This window comes from Zalophus californianus, chromosome 3 (assembly GCF_009762305.2).
Source record: "Zalophus californianus isolate mZalCal1 chromosome 3, mZalCal1.pri.v2, whole genome shotgun sequence".
In the NCBI taxonomy this organism is placed as follows: domain Eukaryota; kingdom Metazoa; phylum Chordata; class Mammalia; order Carnivora; family Otariidae; genus Zalophus; species Zalophus californianus.
In genome coordinates this window covers 107,522,210-107,543,613 of record NC_045597.1, presented here as the reverse complement: position 1 = coordinate 107,543,613, position 21,404 = coordinate 107,522,210, and the positions used below count along the sequence as shown (strand labels likewise).

Genomic DNA, 21,404 nt, shown 5'->3' with positions numbered 1-21,404 from the left:
CATCTTTTAGATGCCACCACTCTCCAGTTCTTTCTTCTCTAGATTCAGGGTAAAATGGTCAGTCTACTTCCTGAGCAACATTCAATCAGTTCCCTTTTCTCATGTACTCATAAAATTTCATGAATGATTCTCATGGAGTCTCTCCTTCCTTTGAATCCACTGGTCTTTGAACAAAATTGACTTGTAGATTACTTTTCTTTTATAAAGAACAGCTCCAACTACTGGATTCTGTCTATAAAATGTGAGAGTACTTAGCATTTCCTTGTTCTTAGCATTGGATCTAAATGGCTGCCATAGCAAAAGGAAAAATCCCACTATTACTTGTATTTATTTACTTAACTCAGTCAATCATTTTCTCCCTCCTTCTCCCTCTCCTTTTCTCCCTTCCTATTTCCTGTTAAGGCAGGAAGGCACATGCTGCCCAATGCAGACAGATTCTGCAAAATGTACATAATGCATGTTTATTCAATGTATGGAAATTTAGAAAGAATAAGAAAACCATTCATTTTAGCCCCTCACATTATAAATAAGGTAACTAAAGCACTGAAAGTTGTGTGTCCAAAGTTGCAGAAAGAGTTAGTAGGTATGGCAAGCATTGGAACTCAGACCCATTCACTCCTCATTATCTGTTTCAGAGAATCACAGGTATTGGTAGTTGCCTGTACATGCTATCTAATTCCATCATCCATCCAATATAAGAATTCTAAAACTGGTCTCAATGATGCTTACCCAGTCCTTGTTTGAATATTTTCAGGAACAAAGAACTGGCTATTCCACAGTGTAGTTAATTCTACTGGTGGGCAGTAATTGTCAGAATATTCCTCCTATGTGGAGCAATATTGCTAAAGATTCTACTCAGTGATTCTTGTGCTGTCTTCTGAAGCTACGCCATCAAAATCTATAACCTTGTCACAGGATCACTCTTTAGATAACTAAAGGCACCATAATGCCTACCTAACCCTTCTCCTTTACAACTGAAACATACCACTTCTTTCATATATCCTTACATGACCATTTGTAGGCTCTTTCCCTACCAATTGCCCTACTATGAATATAGTTGTATTTTTAATGACCTTAGTAAAATTAATGGTCTAAAATGGGGAGTTGATGTCCAATGGGTATAGAGTTTCAGTTCTACAAGATGAAGAAGTTCTAGAGATCTGTTGCACAGCAATGTGAATACAGTTAACACTACTGAATTATATACTTAAAGATAGTAAAAATGATAAATTTTACGTTGTTTTTTTTTTTGCCAGAATTAAAAAAAAATTCATGGTCTAGAATTAAACAGGACTTAGTATCCCATATGTGGTATTTTTATAACAGATTGAAATGTACTTATTACCTTCACTAATTTAGATTCTGGGCTTCTGTTAACACAATCATAGATGGCAGCCTTATCATGTAACTCCCATGTCAAGTGTCCAGTCAATTAATACAGCTAAGCTTTTCTAGCTTTTCTTATAGACCAGATCATTCCTTTTGGGTGCTTCTAATGTTTACTTTTCAAAGTTCTTTTACCTTTTATTTTGATAGTCTTCTCAGTCTTCCTTATCCACCTACTTCTGAATATGTATATGGGTCTGGTCTTTTCCACTCCAAACTGTCACTCTTATATTTTTGTCCTCCTGTAACTCCTAACCCTGATGCGGTTTTATGATTTTGAATCCGTAATATTAATGATGTCTCCCAGTTTTATGTAATTCAAAAATTTGATAAAATAATTTTTAAGGCTGTAACCAAATAATAGTAACAAAGGCATGAACCTTTTGGGGAGTAATTAAAAACATTCTTCAGGGGAAACTGATTTAACAATTAAAACTGTATGGATACAGTTTTGAACAAATTACTCATTCACTTCAATTTACTACCGTCTTGCACTTATGATACTTTCATTTATCTTGAGATTTCTCAAACATTGCTAAAACTACAAGAACACTCTATTTATGGCATTTTCATGATACATACTTACCTAAAAATTGTATCGGCAAATAAATGAAGTTAGTTTGGCATGCCTTGTTTTTATTTTATTCTTGAGCAAATAATCTCTTTAAAAATGCTGACAAAATAATGTTTTAGCAAGTTTATCCTGGAATTATTGCCAGAGGTATATGTAAACTTCACTTCTCTATTGTTTGAAAATTTTCACTCATTTTTGAAATTGGGACAATGTTTTTTACCCTTTTCCGGTTTTCATTCGTCTTTCCATTCTTCCATTTATTTCAAAATCACTGTCAATATTCTAAGACCAAAATTATTTGTTTCGTTACTTGTTTGATAACTTGTTTCAACGTGAAGATAAACTCACTTTTAGCTATTATTTTTTTTCCTTTTCTTTGATTTAGAACTTTAACTTCCTATTAAACCTATTTGTTTTCACTTCACAATCTGACAGTAATTACTTCTATTAGAATGTTGGAAACAGGGGTCCCTGGGTGGTGCAGTCGGTTAAGCGTCCAATTCTTGATTTTGGCTCAGGTAATGATCTCAGTGTCTTGGGATGGAGCCCCACCTCAGGCTCCATGCTCAGCATGGAGTCTGCTTAAGATTCTCTTTCTCCCTCTCCCTCTGCCCTGAGTGTGTGCTTGTGCTCTCCCTCTCATTCTCTCTCTCTCTCTCTCAAATAAATTTTAAAAAAATGTTGGAAACAAAGAAATTAAGTTCTTTTTCCTGTTTGTGTCATACAGATTTATGCTTTATATCCCAGATGGTCTTGTTCTGTTTTTTCATGTTCTATACATTTATATTAAACATTTTTATTATTTTTGTTTAGAAGTGTTATGCAAGCTTCTGTTAAATTGTCTTTTGGTTATTCTTAGAGGTATGTGATGTGCTTTCCCATCGTCTTCGGTTACAGTGCTCTCTTTTATACGTACTAGATTAATAAGGCTCTGTATGCAACAAAGTGGGAGGTTAGGCAAACCCTGCTGGGGTATATTGAAAGCCACAGGCAGAAATTATTAAAAACAGGTTTTAGTTCCTTGACCTAACTCAGCATTTCCACAGCTTTTTGCTTGAGGATATGAGTCACCCAGGAAGTTTGGTACTAATAAAGATCCCCAGGCCACTACCGCCTTCCTCCAAAAGTTCCCATTCAGTAGGTCTTGAATAGAGTCCAGGAATATGTATTTTAGGAAAAGTACTTCATGTGATTCTTATCCTAAGGCAAGTCCAGAAAATTTAAACTATGTGATGTCGACATTCCCTACAAATTAGAATTTGTTAAGGCTGCTACAACAAATCACCACAAACATGATAGCTTAAAACAACAGAAATCCCTTCTCTCACAGCTTTGGAGGCCAGAAGTCTAAAATCAGCAGTGCCTCCCCCAAGAGAATCCTCTGCCTCTTCCAGCTTCTTGGGGCTCCTGCTTTTCCTTGGCTGTGGCAGTATCACTCCAGTCTCTTGTCTCCATCTTCACATGGCCTTTCCCTGTGGAAATTCCCATCTTGAGATCCTTAATTACATAGGCCAAGACCCTGTTTCTAAATAAGGTCGCATTCACAGGTACCAGGGGTTAGGATTGCATATATCTTCTTTTTTAAGATTTTATTTATTTATTTGAGAGAGAGAGAAAGAACAAGAGCTGGGGCGGAAGGTGGGGGCGGGAAGGAAGAAGCAGACTCCCCACTGAGCAGGTAACCCCAACGCAGGGCTTGATCCCAGGACCCTGGGATCATAACCTGAACTAAAGGCAGCTGGCTTAACCGACTGAGCCACTCAGGCACCCCAAGGATTTGGCATATCTTTTTTTAAAAATTTAATTTTATTAATTTTATTATGTTATGTTAGTCACCATACATTACATCATTAGTTTTTGATGTAATGTTCCATGATCATTGTTTGTGTATAACACCCAGTGCTCCATTCGGTACGTGCCCTCTTTAATACCCATCACCAGGCTAACGCATCCCCCCCCCGCGTCCCTCTAGAACCCTCAGTTTGTTTCTCAGAGTCCACAGTCTGGACATATCTTTTTGATATATATGATTTAACCCACAACTCCGGAGAAACTACACTACCAGTTGAATTATAATAAAGGCTCAGGTATAAGTAGTTTCAAAAGCTGTACAGATACTTCTAATATACATCCAGGTTTGTGAAACACTCTCACAATGCCAGTTATTTAGTCCTTGCCTCCTGATTTACTTCTTATGCAACCTCTCTATAACATCCTTCCAATCCTCAGATTCTCTTGCTTTTCCCTTGTATCTGGAGCTCTGCACCTCCAAAAGAAATTCAGCCCTCTAAATTTCTGTCAAGAGTAAACATGAATTCTTCAGACATTTCAGCAGCATTGATTTTACACACACACACACACACACACACTGCTGTGATAACCCACTAACTGTTCTAGTTTTCAGTACCCTTTTAATTTCTGGACTCTGAAAATTTTATTATTTTCTTATACATGCAACCATGTATTAAAATCGTTGGTTATTACTTTATCTAACATTTCTCTTTGTTTTCCTTATTGCCAGAACTATTCAATATGTTTTTCTAGGTCTCCCATTAGTCTCATTCTGCGTATACTTCCTGGATGTTCCTTTTGACTTCCAAGACTCTGTTATATCAGTAGCAATCACTTCCAAATCTATTGCTCCAGCCTATTTGTAGCTCCTAAAATTTCACTACTTCTTATACCCTTCTGCAGCCATTCCGAATTTTTTTTAGTTTTTCAAACATTTTATATACTGTGACTTCTGGGCCTTCAGGAATGCCATCTTTCTAGAATATGCTAAAAGTACTCCTTCCCCTCCTGCTCCCCTCCTGATTTAACCAAACGTGTCATTCATATCAGCTTGTAGATAACTTCCTCTGGGGTGAATAGCTAAGAGTAGTTTTGACTTCTGTTGTGGGTTGCAATAACACCTTATGTTGCTTCTATCATAGCATTTAACAGAAATTTATTGAAGTCACTTGTTTAAATATACTACAGGTATTTTTCCTACTAGATTGTAGGCACTGTGAGAAATGAAAATGCTGAACTTTGTATCTCCAGTGCTTAGCACTATTTTATTCATTCATATTCATTCATTCTAGGTGATGTGTCACTAAGGCCTCGAACTCTATCTGGTATAAAGCTTTCAATATTTTGAATGAATAAAACTTTTGAAGTAGTTTTCTACTCTGTTTCACAGAGTAGAAACTTGAGGTCAGAGATGTTAAGTAAGTATCCAAGGTCACATTATAATTAGTGTTAAAATCAGGATTTCAACTCAGATTTGCCTGCCTACAAACTATATTCTTTATATATGACCTATGTGATGTCTAAAATGAGGTTTTTATGTAACAACAATGGAAGAGCAACAAAATGAAGATGATTTGTGGTACACTGTTTTCTTACGGTTTTCTCCAAAGTATCTTTACTTAATTGGATCTTTTGAAGTCTGTCCTGTGCATGTACCAATTCTCAAGAGCCACAGCTGGTATCATTATCTAAAAATGTTATATATTTCCTCAAAAGATATAATCCTATAATCTATATAATTTTAAAAAGCACTATTTTCCTATATCCATATTTAATTATGGATAATTAAATATCCTTAATATCCATAATTAATATCCTTAGAGTAGGTAATAAACAGAATTAAAATTTAAATGGGCTGCATAAAACACAGAGAGAAGAATTAAATTTTCCATCCTTATAAAAATATTTCTGTGCTATAATTTTTTTAAAGGGTATTGGTATGATTGGCATGGCATAGGGATGAAATAATATATTTTGGAACCAGTCACACTATTACTCAGATTTTACTCTGACACTGGCTGGTTATGCAGTGTATGCTCAAGCAAGTTATGCTGATTTCTTTTACAAATCAGGGTTAGCAATAACAATTGCTAACTGTTGTGAAGAGTATAGGTAATGTATGCACATAACTAGCCTAGTATCTCATACTCAATAAATAATAATATGTAATGTGAGTATTATCATCTCCTTCAAATTTAGATAACAATTTCCTAACCCTGGATTCCTGTAATATTCTTACTTTGTCATTTATTTTGACTTGAATCAGCTATACATTTTCCCCATACTTAGTCACGATGGTCAACTTTATATACATCCAGGATGTGGACTACATGCTTTCAAACAGACCTATGATAACTTTATTTTGAAACTTCAATAATAAGTTACTTAGAAATATTCACTTTGAGCCCAAGAGGGAAAAAGAGGTAGGAAAATTCCTAGAGACAGGAAAGAAACAAATTAGATCTGAAAACTACCTTTAAGGCTTTGTGTACTGGATAAATATAAGTAGAATACCAACGATGATTACTCTTGAGAGGAGAGAAAATTGTTGCCATTTACATAACAGCATACATATAACCTGGCAATAAATTTTAAATGAAAGATATAATAGATAAATTGAGCATACCACCTGCAACAATAGAAGATTTTTTAACAGTCCATTACTCCACATTAAATATTCTACGAGGCTGAAGTCACCACAGAAATAAAATATAGTTTTCTTCTCTTTAGTGAATTTTAATATAAAATGTAAGCCACTTTCATTCATAACTTTTTCTCTTCAGAATGAATCAGGTAATCTTTCCAAGTGTCCTTCAGTCTGTCTCATGGGAGATCCAAAGTCAACGTCGAGAAAGAAAAGATTGTGTTTAATATTTAAGTCTTTTTCAAATATAAGAATTCATAATGGTATCTTAAAAAGAACAAATACCTAGAAACAGACTGAACTACCAGATACTATTTTCAACTTTTTTAAAATTAATGCTAATATGGAAGAACAGAGAAAATGTTAAATTTATTTTAAGAGGATTTCATTTTATTTTTTAGGAGAAAGAGTATATTGTCACTAGACCTCTTACTATCAGATACCCGTGATAAGATACTAAGAAATTATGGATACAGTATTTTCCAATGTTAGTGAAAAGTGAAGTGCCTTATATTATACTTTAATTTTTAATGGAACTCCTTCTAAAGTGTGTTGCACATTTGACTGCATTATTAAGCAGAGAAAATCCAAAGATAATTTTAACATATTAAATTTATTCTTCTATTTTTTTTTCCTGAAGTTCAGTTACTATCTTTTACTGGATTGCTATGATAATTCCAGAAGTTATTCCGTAGATAAGCCCATTTTTGTTACATTAAATGCCTTCAGGGTGTTGTGCTTTTCCAGATGACATTTCTTCTGACTTCTTGACTGTTAGGAATTTAAGGACCTGAGAGATCATGTTACAAACCACATGTCTGTCACCAGAGAGGCTGTGTGATTTACTCAATGTCATAGTGCTTTGTCAAGAAACAGAAATGAAACATTAGTAACTTCACTCCCTTATTCCTGTCCCTTCAATTAATGCCTTTGTTCTTTTTAGTGATTTGTCCTATGCTTTCTTCTAGTTACCATTTTCTTAAATTCTATATAATTTACCTTTGGTCCTATAAACTAAGTCAGACAAGGAGGTTGCCAAGAGAAATAATGTGACTAAGTATTAAGTAAAAAAATAAGTCAGAAATGAGATACAACTATTTAAGAACAAATAGCCATTGTATGCAAGTATGTATGTTAAATTCACTGTGGGCAGATATATCATTCATTTTCCTAGAGATTGAATGTACACTGGGTTTTAGATTATTTTATTTACTTTAAAAGCTTTTACCTTTTGGGGGCTAACTTCCAGATTTTTTTGGCGGGGGGGACAGATTTTAGACTTAGAATCTAAGACATAGACTCTTACAGGTCACTTGAAAAATTTCCCAATGAAGTAGTGCCAAATTTCAGAGGTCTCCAAATGCTTGGGGTGATTTAATTTTTTCCTAGTTAAATGTATGATGTTGGTTAATATGTTCCTAAGTTTATAGAAGAGAGATTAAAAATGTGAATTAACCTATTCTAAATTCAAAAAGATGCTATGTTATTTTTAAAAGTTAGATCTCATCATATCTTAGAATCTGCATTTTGTTTTTTACTCATTTTAACCATTACTTATGCTGATACTTTGTTTAAAGTCATTATTCATGTTTACTGTACATCTTCGGAACATTAAATGTTTATCTAAAGAAGAAAACATATTTTGGACAACATCCCTGTTGATTCTTGAAACACAAACACCTAAGTTTTAATTATATTGTCAGGCAACAAAAGAAAAGTCTCTTAGAAGTATTGATTAAATTATGCCTTGGGCGTTTTCACATTTCTTTTGAGGGCTTCCCCTTATATGTCAGAAAATTTGTTGAGTTGCTGCATGGATAAATTTTGATATAGTCTTTTATCTCTTCATATCAGTAAGTGATTGCCTCCTCTTCTTTGAAGCAGATTTAGGCTCTGACCACATTTTTTTGGTTTTGAAAAGTTAAATTTATTCTAAAATGTATATCTCAAGGCATGTCTTTGGTAATCACAAAATTTAATTAAGATTTATTCAGTTTTAGAATAATATCCATTCAAATTCCAATACCTCAGGGGGATATACTCAAATGTAAACTCACACAAAGAAATTGTTTTTTAAGAAGTAGAAAGCAAGTAATCAATACCATATCAACCAGATCTGAGTCTACACCATATCAACCAGATCTGAGTCTACCACTTTTCTTACATATTATTAATGAAATAATATCAATTTATGTTGTCATTTGGACAAGTTACTGGTACTAGAGATGGCTTTCACTTGTAGTCTGTTCACTGGATTCTGTTGCTGTTCAGTCTGGCTGATTCTCTTTTCCCAGCTCAACTACACACTAGAGAGAGTTCTCACAAACTCCAAAGTTGACTTACTGTTTTATTACCATTTTAAGAATGAATTGAAATTGAATTGAATTGAAATGAAATTGAGTAAAAATTCAATTTAATTTGAAATATTATTTTGAGGATAATACACAACCTATGTGTTTGTGACTCTCATGAAAAAATTAATTTGCTCACATTTTACTATTCTAGCTAGTCGTGACTTGCCAAAAACTATAGGTTAATATAGACTTCAACTTTAAAAATGTCATAGTTTTTAAGGGAAAAATATAAGTCATTCTATAAAAGTTATAACAATATCATTCAAAATCCTTATTTCCTAAAGACACCATCACCAATGTGCTTCACTGGTGAAAATACTAACAAAATGCTCAGTAACATGATTTTGAATATTTGGTAAAGTCCTAACTCTTAGAAAGGAACAGTGCAGAATAGGCCTAGATGGAACCCCTGGGAAGCATAACTGTTAGACAAGCCCGAGGCCCAAGGGCCAATATTCCAAACCTTCTTATCAGTGGTGGAGTGCAGGAAATACAAACAGTCCTTCATCAAATGATTCCTGTGGGCTTTCAGTCACTGTAAAGTACGCATTTAAAAAATTCTAAAAGTATGGGTATCCTATGCCCTTAAGAAGTTTATGTCACTGTATTTGTTTATCTGCTGTTTCCTCTGCCTTTTGTGGAGGACAGGGGTGGAGTTCTGGTCACATTAGCAAATGAGATACAAATTAAATCAAGCACAGTCAATAACATCTTCCTTATTGAATGTTTTTATATCTTTCATAGAATTTCCAACTTGTGAGCCACTAACTCAATTTATATGCAAAAGTGGAAGATGCATTAGCAGCAAATGGCACTGCGACTCTGGCAAGTACCAAATGTTCCCAGTATTACACTGATTTGATTTGGGGGCCCAGCTGTCGGTGCTGCTTCCTCCTTCAGACGTAGTTTGTATGAGGAGTTTGCAGAGCCAAGCGGAATGGCTAAGACAAGTGGTGACAGGGCACCTGGCACATCAGTGGGGATTAGCATTAAGGATAATGGAACTCCTTATCTGTCCTTTGGGGCTATAAAGAGATTGGTGTTCAGATACTATGCTGGACAGAGTCTAAGTCTGCAGACGCGAAGTAAAGGGGACAATTGAGGAAGTGACCTGGATGATTCAGGCTCTCCGAAGCATCGAGGTAAAGTGCTCTGTCACCTCAGGATGGAGGAGTTTATAAATTATTACGGAATTATCCAAATGGTCTCAACTCTGCCACCTTGCTCTTTATGTACAAATAATGTTTGCTTTCTTATACTCAATTGTATCATTATGCTAAATTATGCCAAACACAGGTAAATGAATTATGTGTAAATCATACATTCTCACTCACTGATTTCAATTTAATCTGTTTTCACTTCACATTCCTCTCCCCTCCCTCCTGCAACGGTTGTTAATAAAGAATATAAATCATTGCTAATGATAGTGACAATTTCCCAGTATAAATACACATTTATGAGTCAGTAGGAGAAGGGTGCATAGGGACTCCTCCTGTTGAGAATAGAGAAGAAGGGTCTGAATTAAAGATATGGTTATAAACTCAGGGGCATAGGGATTATAGGTCTAAGCAATAATTTTCCACGATAATTATATCACCAGCTGTATCATTTCATGAAATTCTTGCAATCACCATTGTCCTCCCATTTTATAATTATTTCAGGCTGCATAGGTTTGTTCAGTCAGTGGTTAGTCACTTCTGAGGAACATAGAACATAAGCTTTAAAACCCAAAGTCAAGGATTGTTTTCCCTCTTCGTTTAGTAGTTGATGTTCAATCGGAAGCTGAACAGTATCGAAATGAAGATATCCCCCCACTGTTCGTGGGATATGCTGATCATTAATTTATCATTCTTTTATCAAAAACAAGAGAATACTCTATGTGGCAAAAAGAAATGGTAGATATTTCATAAGGGATATTTTCTTCCTGGATCAGTTTTCACTCCCTTGATGTTGTTGCTTCTTTCCAGATGACGACTGCGGGGATGGCAGTGATGAGGCTGGCTGTGTTCACTCTTGCTTGGATAATCAGTTCAGATGTTCCAGTGGCAGATGCATCCCAGGCCACTGGGCCTGTGATGGTGACAATGACTGTGGAGACTTCAGTGATGAAGCCCAAACCAATTGTACCAGAGAAGGTTAGTAATTTTGTGAAGCTATGAACTCTCAGTTTAAACTGATATATAATATTTAAGTATTTCAGAATGAATATTATATAAAATAATTTACTCAGCAGATAAAAATATATGTATTGGGAACAGTGTAAATAATTGACTGATCACTTTACTTTCTCTCTTTAACTTCTCTGGTTTCTCATCTTAACACCTCCTTATACTTTGATACCTTCTGTGGTGTTTGCTTCCTACTTTCATAGGTGCTGTACTTACCACTCCTTAATCCCCTCCAACTTCTAAATTGCTAAACCCCAAGCCCACCCCAAAGGAAAACAAACAACAAAAAACAAGAAAGGCATAATTTTTATTTTACTTCAACACCAAATTTGTTTCTTTAAGGCCTGAAATACCCCCTATTAAGTGATGATGTGTTCCCACTGATTAATTTCTGGAATGTAAGCTAAGAGAAGGAGACTGACTGTGGGCCTCAGCATTATCCATGGGCAGACATGACTCTGTCATTTGCAAAGTTTGATCAGCCATAGGGCATGTTAATAAATTAGAAATCATGTTGGAACTATCACAGAAAAAAATCATCAGCCTGCCAAAATTTATTTGAGAGAGAGATAGCAAGCGAGCGTGAACGGGGAGGCAGGGGTGGGGGGGAGAGGGAGAAGCAGACTCCTTGCTGATCAGGAAGCCTGAGGTGGGGCTCCAGGGTCATGACCGGAGTTGAAGGCAGACTCTTAACCTACTGAGCCACTTATGCGCCCCCAGTAACATTTTTTTTAAGTAGAAGTTTTCGGGGCACCTGGGTGGCTGTCGGTTAAGCATCTACCTTCGGCTCAGGTCATGATCCCAGGTCCTGGGATCGAGCCCCACATCGGGCTCCCTGCTCCGCGGGAAGCCTGCTTCTCCTCTCCCGCTCCCCTGCTTGTGTTCCTGCTCTCGCTCTCTCTCTCTGTCAAATAAATAAATAAAATCTTTAAAAAAAAAATTGGAAGAATTTGTCATTCATTCTTTCATTTATTCCACAAATATTTATTGAAAACTTTTCATGTGCCAGGCACTGTGCTTGTACCAAAGGATGGATAAAGGGATGAAGAAATGTGGTCCCTGTTCAGTATTTAAAATCTAGCATGCAAACAGACAATAAAGTGATTTATTTAATGAATTGGATGCTGGGGTGGGGGGGCATATATTGCATGGTCATAAATAAGAAAGGAATCATTTTCAAAGTGTTTTCCAAGGGCATATTATTTGTCTTCTGCAAATATTTAACAACTTATAAAATAAATGGAAAATTTCTATATTTTTTTTCCTCTGACATGATTCCTTTCGTCTTTCTTTTGTTTCCGCTCTCTGTCACTTCCTCCCTCCCTCCCTCTCCTCTTTCCCTTTTTCTTTCTTTTTTTTTCTTTCTATCCCACCCCTATTTATCTCTATCTCATTCTTTTGTCCTTTTCTCTTACTTTCGTTGGTTCACTAATACATAGGCACTAGAGCTTTTTACTTACCATTAAACTTGCATGTAGAAAGAGAAGGTGTACAAAACTATATTTTCCTTTTTTTCTTATATGGTGGAAACATTCATCTGGGGTATGGTTGACATGTCATTACTAAGTTACACTTTGGATATAGACTGCATTTCCCCCCACCTCACAGATGTCTTTGTAGGCTCCTCATGAGGTATACATCTGTGGTCTGCTGGCACTGCCCCCGATATGCTGTGAAAGATAAATTGCCCAAAGTCAATTTACTTTCATCTCAGAAGTGAGATTCCATCCCTCTTTTCTACGTGAATTTGTCTCTAAGTTAAAATGATCATTGCACATTAAGAAGTTTTGGAGAGATTACTTTAGCTTCATGAGTATCTAAAGTGAGTGGCCCATCCCTGGCAGCCTCACTAGATAATTTCTTAGGTTTGGATTATTATAGAATCAGTGTCTATTTATGTTAATGTTAATGTTATTTAATGTTAATGACCTTCACCTTTAGAGCACCTCAATTTCACAAGTACGCTACTGTAAAGGATATACTGTCAATGTGAATACCATGCATTTCTTATATGATTATGGTATTATACATACTAAGGAAATGATCCAGATAATCTACATGATTCTTGGATATGTTTCAAGCAAAGAATGAGAACTTCCTGAACTAATTTATATTTATCAGATTATAAATTCTCTAATCAAATACTCTTATTTGGTGAATACAAGTTGCAGGAATTGAAGAAAGACTGGGGATATTCTAGGATGACTTTGATACAAGACAATTAAGAGCGTTTCAGAGGGCATTCAAATATTTTTATCCATCATTATTTTATGTATTCTGATATGGAAGTTGTAAAATAATCATGACAGATAGAATTGTTAAAGTTCATCAGGAAAGTCATTTTGCACATGCAGGTTTTGTAAGGCCATTGCCAAAGTAAAGTAGAAATCTGATGCAATTAGTCAGATAATTTAGTCTCGGAACCTGCTGTGGAAGAAAGAGCAGGGGATTCGAGCTTAAGTTTCAAGACAGGCTGTCAAAACTGATCAAATCCACCATATAATTGCTCAGCACTTTGCTGTACATTGCTTGGGTTAAAAGAGCATATAGTGTAGTTTCTCTCAACTCAAATTGTTTTCAAAAGGGCAAAAATACTCTTGAGTTAACTTTTAATAGTAAAGGAGCAGAAGAAACCAGGAAATGGAACATTCCATATATTATCCCCTTATTCAGAAAATTCCTGAATTTAAGTTCAATTCATATTCTCTCTGAAACCACTTTCAAAAAAGAATTTCTAGCACCAAAAACTAATGATGTAATATATGGTGATTAACATAACAATAAAAAATTAAAAAAAAAAAGAATTTCTATAGTGATGATCATTTTTTTTATCATTAGTGTGGCTAATATGTGAGGAAACTATTAATTGCTAGTCCCCTTCTAGATAAATTTATATTCATCTCCTTCCCCTTAATGTTGTGATGGTCTTTCCTCTCACTTCCAAGCTCCCTTACTAGGCAAACAAGATGCAGTATCTTTAGAAAGCACTGCACACATGCATGCACACACAGTCTATAAGCAAGAGGTGAATAGAAAGACAATCCATAGCATAATGATTCCTTCCTTTGCATCATTGCCTGTTTATCGTTAATTTAGCTCTGGTTTCTTTTTTTGGTTCTGACTACTTTGATTGGCACATACTTCTATAGTGACTCTTTTGTAAAACTACTGGGTGCATAGTTTTTACAAATAGAAAAAATAAGTGGCCTCAAGCAATTTGGTATGAGGGAACTCCCTTTAGAGCCTTAGGCCTGGTCATTTATTAAGTATTGAAAAGTTTTGTAAAAAGATGGTTTTACCTGTGAAGATATGAAGAGTGGAGTTAAAATGAGACTTCAGTCTTTTCTTATAAGTCTTTAACTCTCTGTCTATAAGGAAAAAAAAAGAGAGAGAGATAAAGAAAAAGAAGAAGAAAGAAAGAAAGAAAGAGAAAGAAGAAAGAAAGAAAGAAAAAAAAAAAAAGAAAGAAAGAAAAGAAAAAGAAAGAAAGAAGAAAGAAAGAAAAAAAAGAAAGAAAAGAAAGAAAGAAAGAAAAGAAAGAAAAAAGAAAGAAAGAAGAAGAAAGAAGAAAGAAAGAAAGAAAGAAAGAAAGAAAGAAAGAAAGAAAGAAAGAAAGAAAGAAAGAAAGAAAGAAAGAAAGAAAGAAAGAAAGAAAGAAAGAAAGAAAGAAAGAAAGAAAGAAAGAAAGAAAGAAATGAAGGAAGGAAGAAAAAGAAAAAAGGAGACTGGACATATGCATCTATAAAATAACAAATATATAGAATTAATCTTATTGTTGACAGTTTAATTCATTTGAATTATGTATACCTTCCTTCTTCTACTCTTTTGGGAATAGTCTTAACCAAATTTTCCCAAGGAATAAGGCATTTCTAAAGCAAACATAACATTTTTTTTTAGTATCTTTAGACAGCTATTCTTTAGGTCAATTTCCATTCAGAAATTGTTGTAAAAATTTATACCCAATAATTTCAGCACAGACCTGATGGGATAATAGAACAGGTTTCTGTAGAATTGATTTTGCCTAAATTTTGCAATTTCGCCTAAATGCAACTGAAATATCCCTCAAATATTTGGATTTTTCTTTACTTTGAAGGGTCATCTGATCCTGATTTATGGTCACTGTTCTTTAATGCTTTCTGTTTGGCTGTCTAAAAAGGGGATATTTACGGCCAGGTGCACTAGGCACACGAGCTGGGTGATAGAACATATGTGATCTTTTATTTACATCACAAATGCAAATTAAATGCAAATTTGAAATTAAGTAGGTATTGACCTTCAATTTTGATTTATTATGAATAATCTTTAACAAGTTCCCAAATCCATTAGGCAGTTAAGTGTATAACATTATTAATACGTATTCCTACACATGGTCATATTCTTCTGTTTTAACTGCTTAACTGTTTCTGCTTTGGAAACTTTCACCTTTTGGGGGGCTCTGTCCTCATTCATTCACTTGCCTTACTACTTCCCTGTTCACAGATATAAGAAGGAAGCTAGAATAATTTTGTCTTTGTAGTTTCATAGTCAAGTACGATATCTGATACACAGTTAATACTCAGTAAATAATTATTGAGTGAAAGAGTTTATTTCTTGACCACAAAATTTGATTACACCCTCAGAATTCAACCCTTATTCATTTGGTATTACATATCTAGTAACTTTCTTTTCTGTTTCTTTGCCTTATCCCTAGATCCTGGAGTTTATTTTCATGATGATGTTTAAGACTAGGCATACTGATCTATTCATGTACATCTTCTTAATAAAGTGTAATCACTTTCATTTATCCAATAAATATTTGCACTTTCAGTTCAGGATTCAATAAAATAAAATAGATAGGACATCTCCCTTATCTTGTATTATTGTTTATTTATTTTTGTTTACGTCCTCTCTGTCCAATAGGTAGTACGTTCCAGAAAGATAGGAAGAGTTTAATTTTTCTAGTATCTGTTATTTAACAGTAAGTGAGTGAGAAGATCCCATTAGTAATAATTCAGTGTTGGGAGGAGGAGTTAGCATATGTTGGCCACCCACCAGTTGCCAGGCATTTTACATTTGTTATTCCATTTAGTCCTCACAATAAGGATTACTCAGAGAGGTTAAAATACTTGCCTAGGATTACACAGCTGGAGTTTCAAGCAAAGATTTTCTGTTCTTTATTCTTCCATCCAGCTCCCTGCTTCTGTAATGATGGAATATATAATTCATCCCTTCCCTTATTTTCTCTTTATGCATAACATTTGTATGATCTCCAAATAATTACTGTTTTTCTCCATTGCATTCTCATTTTTCTTTAAGAGAAAAGAAAGAACTTTCTACTTATTACAGGTCATTGTAATGAAATTTCCCAAAGAGCCCTGGAAGGAACTTGGAACATTATATTAAATAACTGCAGTAAATCTGCCTGTCTCTTTCTTGGTTTGTTTGTTTCTGTTCTTTCACTCCCACAACTCTCCTTGATAAAGTAGATTCTGAAACTTTGTCATTACAATAGCTGTGGACATTCCCACAAAGACAATTTCTTCAGTCACCCAAAGAACCTTAGTCTGCCATAAAAGTTTCACCTCATAGACTTAGAAAATTTAGAAAGCTGGGAGAAAAATGAAAGATCATTCAGTTCAGTTATTTTATCAGGCAGATGAGGAAAGGGCTCATTTAGATAAAATTATTCTTATGAGTATAGAATAGTAACAAAAACATGCTGCTTCCTAGAAGGAGCCGATCATGTTCTGTGTTAGAGATTTTAGACTGAAAACTTTTAGCCAGGAAGACATTTTCAGGAGAGGTTTTGGATTTTTTTTTTTTTAAGATTTTATTTATTTATTTGACAGAGAGAGGCACAGTGAGAGAGGGAACACAAACAGGGGCAGAGGGAGAGGGAAAGCTGGCTCCCCGCCGTGCAGGGAGCCCGATGTGGGCCTCAGTCCCAGGACCCTGAGATCATGACCTGAGCTGAAGACAGACGCTTAACCAGCTGAGCCACCCAGGCGCCCCAGAGGTTTTGGATATAAATGATTATGCTAAATTCTTTGTGGAAAATCCAGGAAAGTCAGACTGTACGGCCCACCAAAAAGGGATAATAGCCTACCTAAGGACATTGAATGCACCCAGAGCAGGGCTGTTATCAAAACTCGATTTGTGGCTGAAGACTTAGGTTACACATTGAAGCATGGAGAGAATCTCTTGACTTCTGGTCTATATCCTATCCCATCTCAGCTGAACCCATCACGTTTTTGCAGCACAGTTTAATCCTAACAACATAGGAAACAAGATACCAATAAATACTATATACAATCAGACTCAATCATCTGTTTTGTTTTCCTTTTATGAAAATATTCTGAAGGTGCTTTCAATTTAATTTTTCCTAAAACACACAATCAAAATAACTGCTGCTATGTCTCAGTCACTGAATTTTATTGAGAATAAAATATTGTCCTTGAATTTGAAGAAATTAGCAAATTATATAGTCAGCAAAATCATATGATCTTCTCTTCTAGTGACTTTTAATTATCCTCCTTTAATGAAAACATGGATTGTTTTCTGATAAAATACAAGTAATAGCAAATTTAAACTTCATCTACTTTTAGAGAGGTATAATATCTACTTTCAATGAGATACTAATTTTCTGGCTTAACATTATTCTCTCGCAGATTGATTTATTTTCCTCAGGAAATGTTAACACTGAGATATCAAAACAATGTTAATTATTAATGGATTTTATCCATAGGAAACCTCTTTTTGTTTTCCCGGACAAAATAGCTCTTTAAAGGTCATTTTAACCTCGATACTGAAAACAACTTTTACATCAAGAGCAAAGAAGACTCAAGGCTTTTGAATCAATTGATAACAAAGCCTGTTTTGAGAATCCATAATGTTTCTAGCATTATCGTGATTATCAGGACAATTAAAGGGAATCAGATAAGTATAATTTTAAAAATAAAATATTAAAAACGTTCATAAAAATAGGAAGAAAGAAGTCAATTATCTTCATCCTAACTATACAGCAAATAATAGATCTACGCTTATTCTTAGATAAATTTAGCTCTTGTATTGACAATAATTATGCATCTTGACACTAAGCAGAAGAACATCTCTTGTTTTTTAAAAGAAATAATTAATAACAAAAACTAATGATGTAATATATGGTGATTAACATAACAATAAAAAAATAAAAAAAAAAGTCAATAGGTAACAGAAAGACTTAATTTTAATGAAGAACCTCAGCCCGTTTCCTCTTCTTTTAATAGAGCCGAAAAATATGGGCAAGAGTGAATTCATTTCCACAGTCTTAAATTCTGCTTCCTTATTCTCCCATTGTGGGTAATGACCAGTGAAATGGTAGGACTTCAGGCATTCAGCAGAAAATAGACAAATTAAAACAAATAAACAAACAAAAGAGACAAGGGGCATGGATGATCTACAAAATAATTAATTCACCTCTCAGTAATTGAGTAGTGTCATGCTCTTATGAGAGTGAAGAAATAAGCAATAGGATAGAACTTTTCCCTTTTCCTGTATAAATAGTTGGTAGTTAGATTCTTTCAGAACCTCTTTGAACTGTCAGCCTTTGTTCCTTTATTTATGTGAAGCATCAACTGAATTTGCACTTAGATATTATATTCCTGCAGTGTAATGACCAAATTTATTCACTTTTTGTTTAACTTATTTTGGTTTTAGGATGGTATGTGTGTACACATGGGCCTCCCAGGGAAAATGAATTGCCACTATTTGCATCTAAAACCTTTCCACAAATAACTTTGGTGCATAAGAGCATCCGCTTAAATTGCCATGACCTTCCTGGCACAGAATATTCACTGGTATCAGAATTTTCAGCACGGCATGTTGTTATTGTTGATATGTATGCACTTTAATGGTATTTTCTATGAATCATAACCAGAATTTACCCCATTTTAGAACAGGAGTTGGCAAATATTTTCTGTAAAAGGTCAGATAGTAAATATTTTAGATTTTGCCTATTGCAACTACCCAGCTCCACTGTTCTGGAACAAAAGAAGCAAAAGAATATATGTCTACAAATGATTATGGCTGTGTTTCAATAAAACTTTATTTATGATAACAGGTAGTGGACCAAAATTGGTCCACAGGTCATAGCTTGCTGACCCATTATTTAAAACACAAGTAGAGACACACTCTAAAGGAACTATAATCTTAAATAATCCTTTATGCCCATTCCATAGAATCAACCTTAAAAGACAAAGGCAAAAAATAATGGGCAGGAAAACAAGGCCAAAAAAAGAAAAGATAAGCCATTAATAATTTCTAAATGATATTCTCTGGCCTTTCCTCAAACATATGTCTTATGTGAATATATATACATGCTTATACACATTCTTTCTACATAGGAATGTTCCACATTATTTTAAAATATCAAATTAAATAATGTAATATTTAAAATTTTGTTCCAGTAAATATTTGATGCCTGTTGTGAGCTAAGCAAATTGCTAAGCCAAGAGGTAAATTCCAAATGTAAAATATCTGTATTGCCACCTGTTTTAGTTAATAGTTGGTATCTAACATAGCTATTAAGGTGATTGGCCAATTTGAACAGTAAATGGAAAAAAAGATTTCTCAATTACACAGCCAGTTCAACAGATTAATACATTCTGTACACTAATATTTAGATAATGTAGAAGTTCATCATTCCCCTGATACGTTAAATTCTAAACGGAATGCTCATGGTAGAATTCCAAATATCAAAACTTCAATTTAATTTAATTATTATTATTTTAGAGAGAGGGAAAGGTGGGGAAGGGCAGAGGGAAAGGGAGAGAGTGAATCCTAAGCAGGCGTCCAGTGCGGAGCCCAATGCAGGGCTGGATCTCACAACCCTGAGATCATGCATGACCTGAGCCAAAATCAAGTCAGATGCTTAACTGACTGAGCCACCCAGGCACCCCGAAACTTAATTTTAATGAACTAAAAACAATGTTTTATTTGCTTTACATAGATTTTGCTTCTATATTTTACCTTACTGGGGGATATTTAGTATCATGAATTGAAATTCTGCTTCAATATATTTTTTGTGTCCATATGTCTATGTGTTTTAAATACTCAAATCATTTTAGTATTACAATAATTGAATTTGTGTTTAGGTACCCACACATTCTTTCCCATTTCCTTCTCTTCAACTTTTCTTTTTTTTCTTCTCTTTTACTTCCACTTTTTTAACTGACCCAGACAGTAAACATTAAAGATTTGAAATATGGTCTCTTATTTATTATTAAAGTCCCCATTAAATGTCATGTACTAATAAATGGTTTTGAGAGTTCCATCCACTTTTTTATCACGATAATCTCCAGTGAGGGCTACATGCAAGGGTAAAAAGAGTTTGTAGAATTGAAAGTAAAACACAAAAACCATGCCCTGAAAGTATGTTGGGGTGGAAGGGAGTGAGGGGCGGTCAGATTAATAACCAAATGGTGACATTGATAACCTAGATGACAGGCGGGCCATCATCAAGGTCCAATGGGATGAGGACAAGTTGAAGAGGGGAGGCTCTGGGCTTGACTTCGTTATTAGTTCACAGCAGAGATTATAGTGCCATCACACCAGCCACAGCCCCTGGGGAATCCGTCCCATGTAACATGGAGAAGAGCAGAACAGTGCATCTCATCAACCCCAACACAGGCTCTAGACAAGCTGGGAAGCAGGTTTTAACAAGCACCACTCCCCTAAGGATCTATAGAAACAAAGGAGAGCCTAACCTCCTAATGGGATGTTAAGGGTCTCTTGAGGCAGAAAGGCCAAGGTTAGGTCCACACTCTGTTTGAAAATGAAATGAAACTGTTGATATACTGCCAAACCGATTTTCAGTGGTTTCAGGCAAGTGAAGAATATCTAGGTGTCTGGAGCAAACAGCTGCCTTAGGTACAGGAATTATTAATGCACAGTGATTCAAGCTAGGGAAGAGCAGGGACTGACACGTGGTGATTATAGGTAATGCAGGAAGCTGTATGCACATTTAACGCATAGTGCTTTTTACTTCTCAAAGCATTTTGCAATGAATGACAAGTCAGTGTATAAACTCCACTAACATAATAAAAATGCCATTTTTTCTACCCAGATTGGACTCACAATTTAAATAATTCATTATATTTGCAACACCATTATTAGTTATTTTCTCAGAGGAGCCTTAACATTTCTTATAAACCAAAAAATGTATTCTGACTAAAAAAAAAAAAATATGGTATATTTTTTCAATCCTGCTTTTCATTTTTTTTTTAATTTTCAGAAGAAAAATTCCTTTATGTCGCTGTACAGTTGCTAGTCTTCTAACTGCAAGTTTTTAGTCACAGTGAATTCATTTAAATATTGGTATAAATTCCACCATTGGTTGCCACATTTCCTTCAGGGCTCTGCATTTATTTATTTATTAGATTCCCTAAATTGTATGCTTGGTTTAAATAGCTTCGGGGCAAAAACACAATAAAATTGCATTAGTTAAAAATATAACCAGCATCAGCAAACAT

General features: G+C 34.8%; 1 protein-coding gene across 1 annotated transcript in view; it reads left to right on the top strand.

Annotated features, from left to right (window-relative positions):
• The window catches only part of LRP1B (LDL receptor related protein 1B), a 1,883,216-nt gene that overhangs the window by 1,166,204 nt on the left and 695,608 nt on the right, over positions 1 to 21,404 (top strand). The window contains 2 exon segments of the mRNA XM_035726875.1: positions 9,494 to 9,574; positions 10,717 to 10,884. Of these exon segments, the coding sequence (XP_035582768.1) occupies positions 9,494 to 9,574; positions 10,717 to 10,884 (249 nt within the window).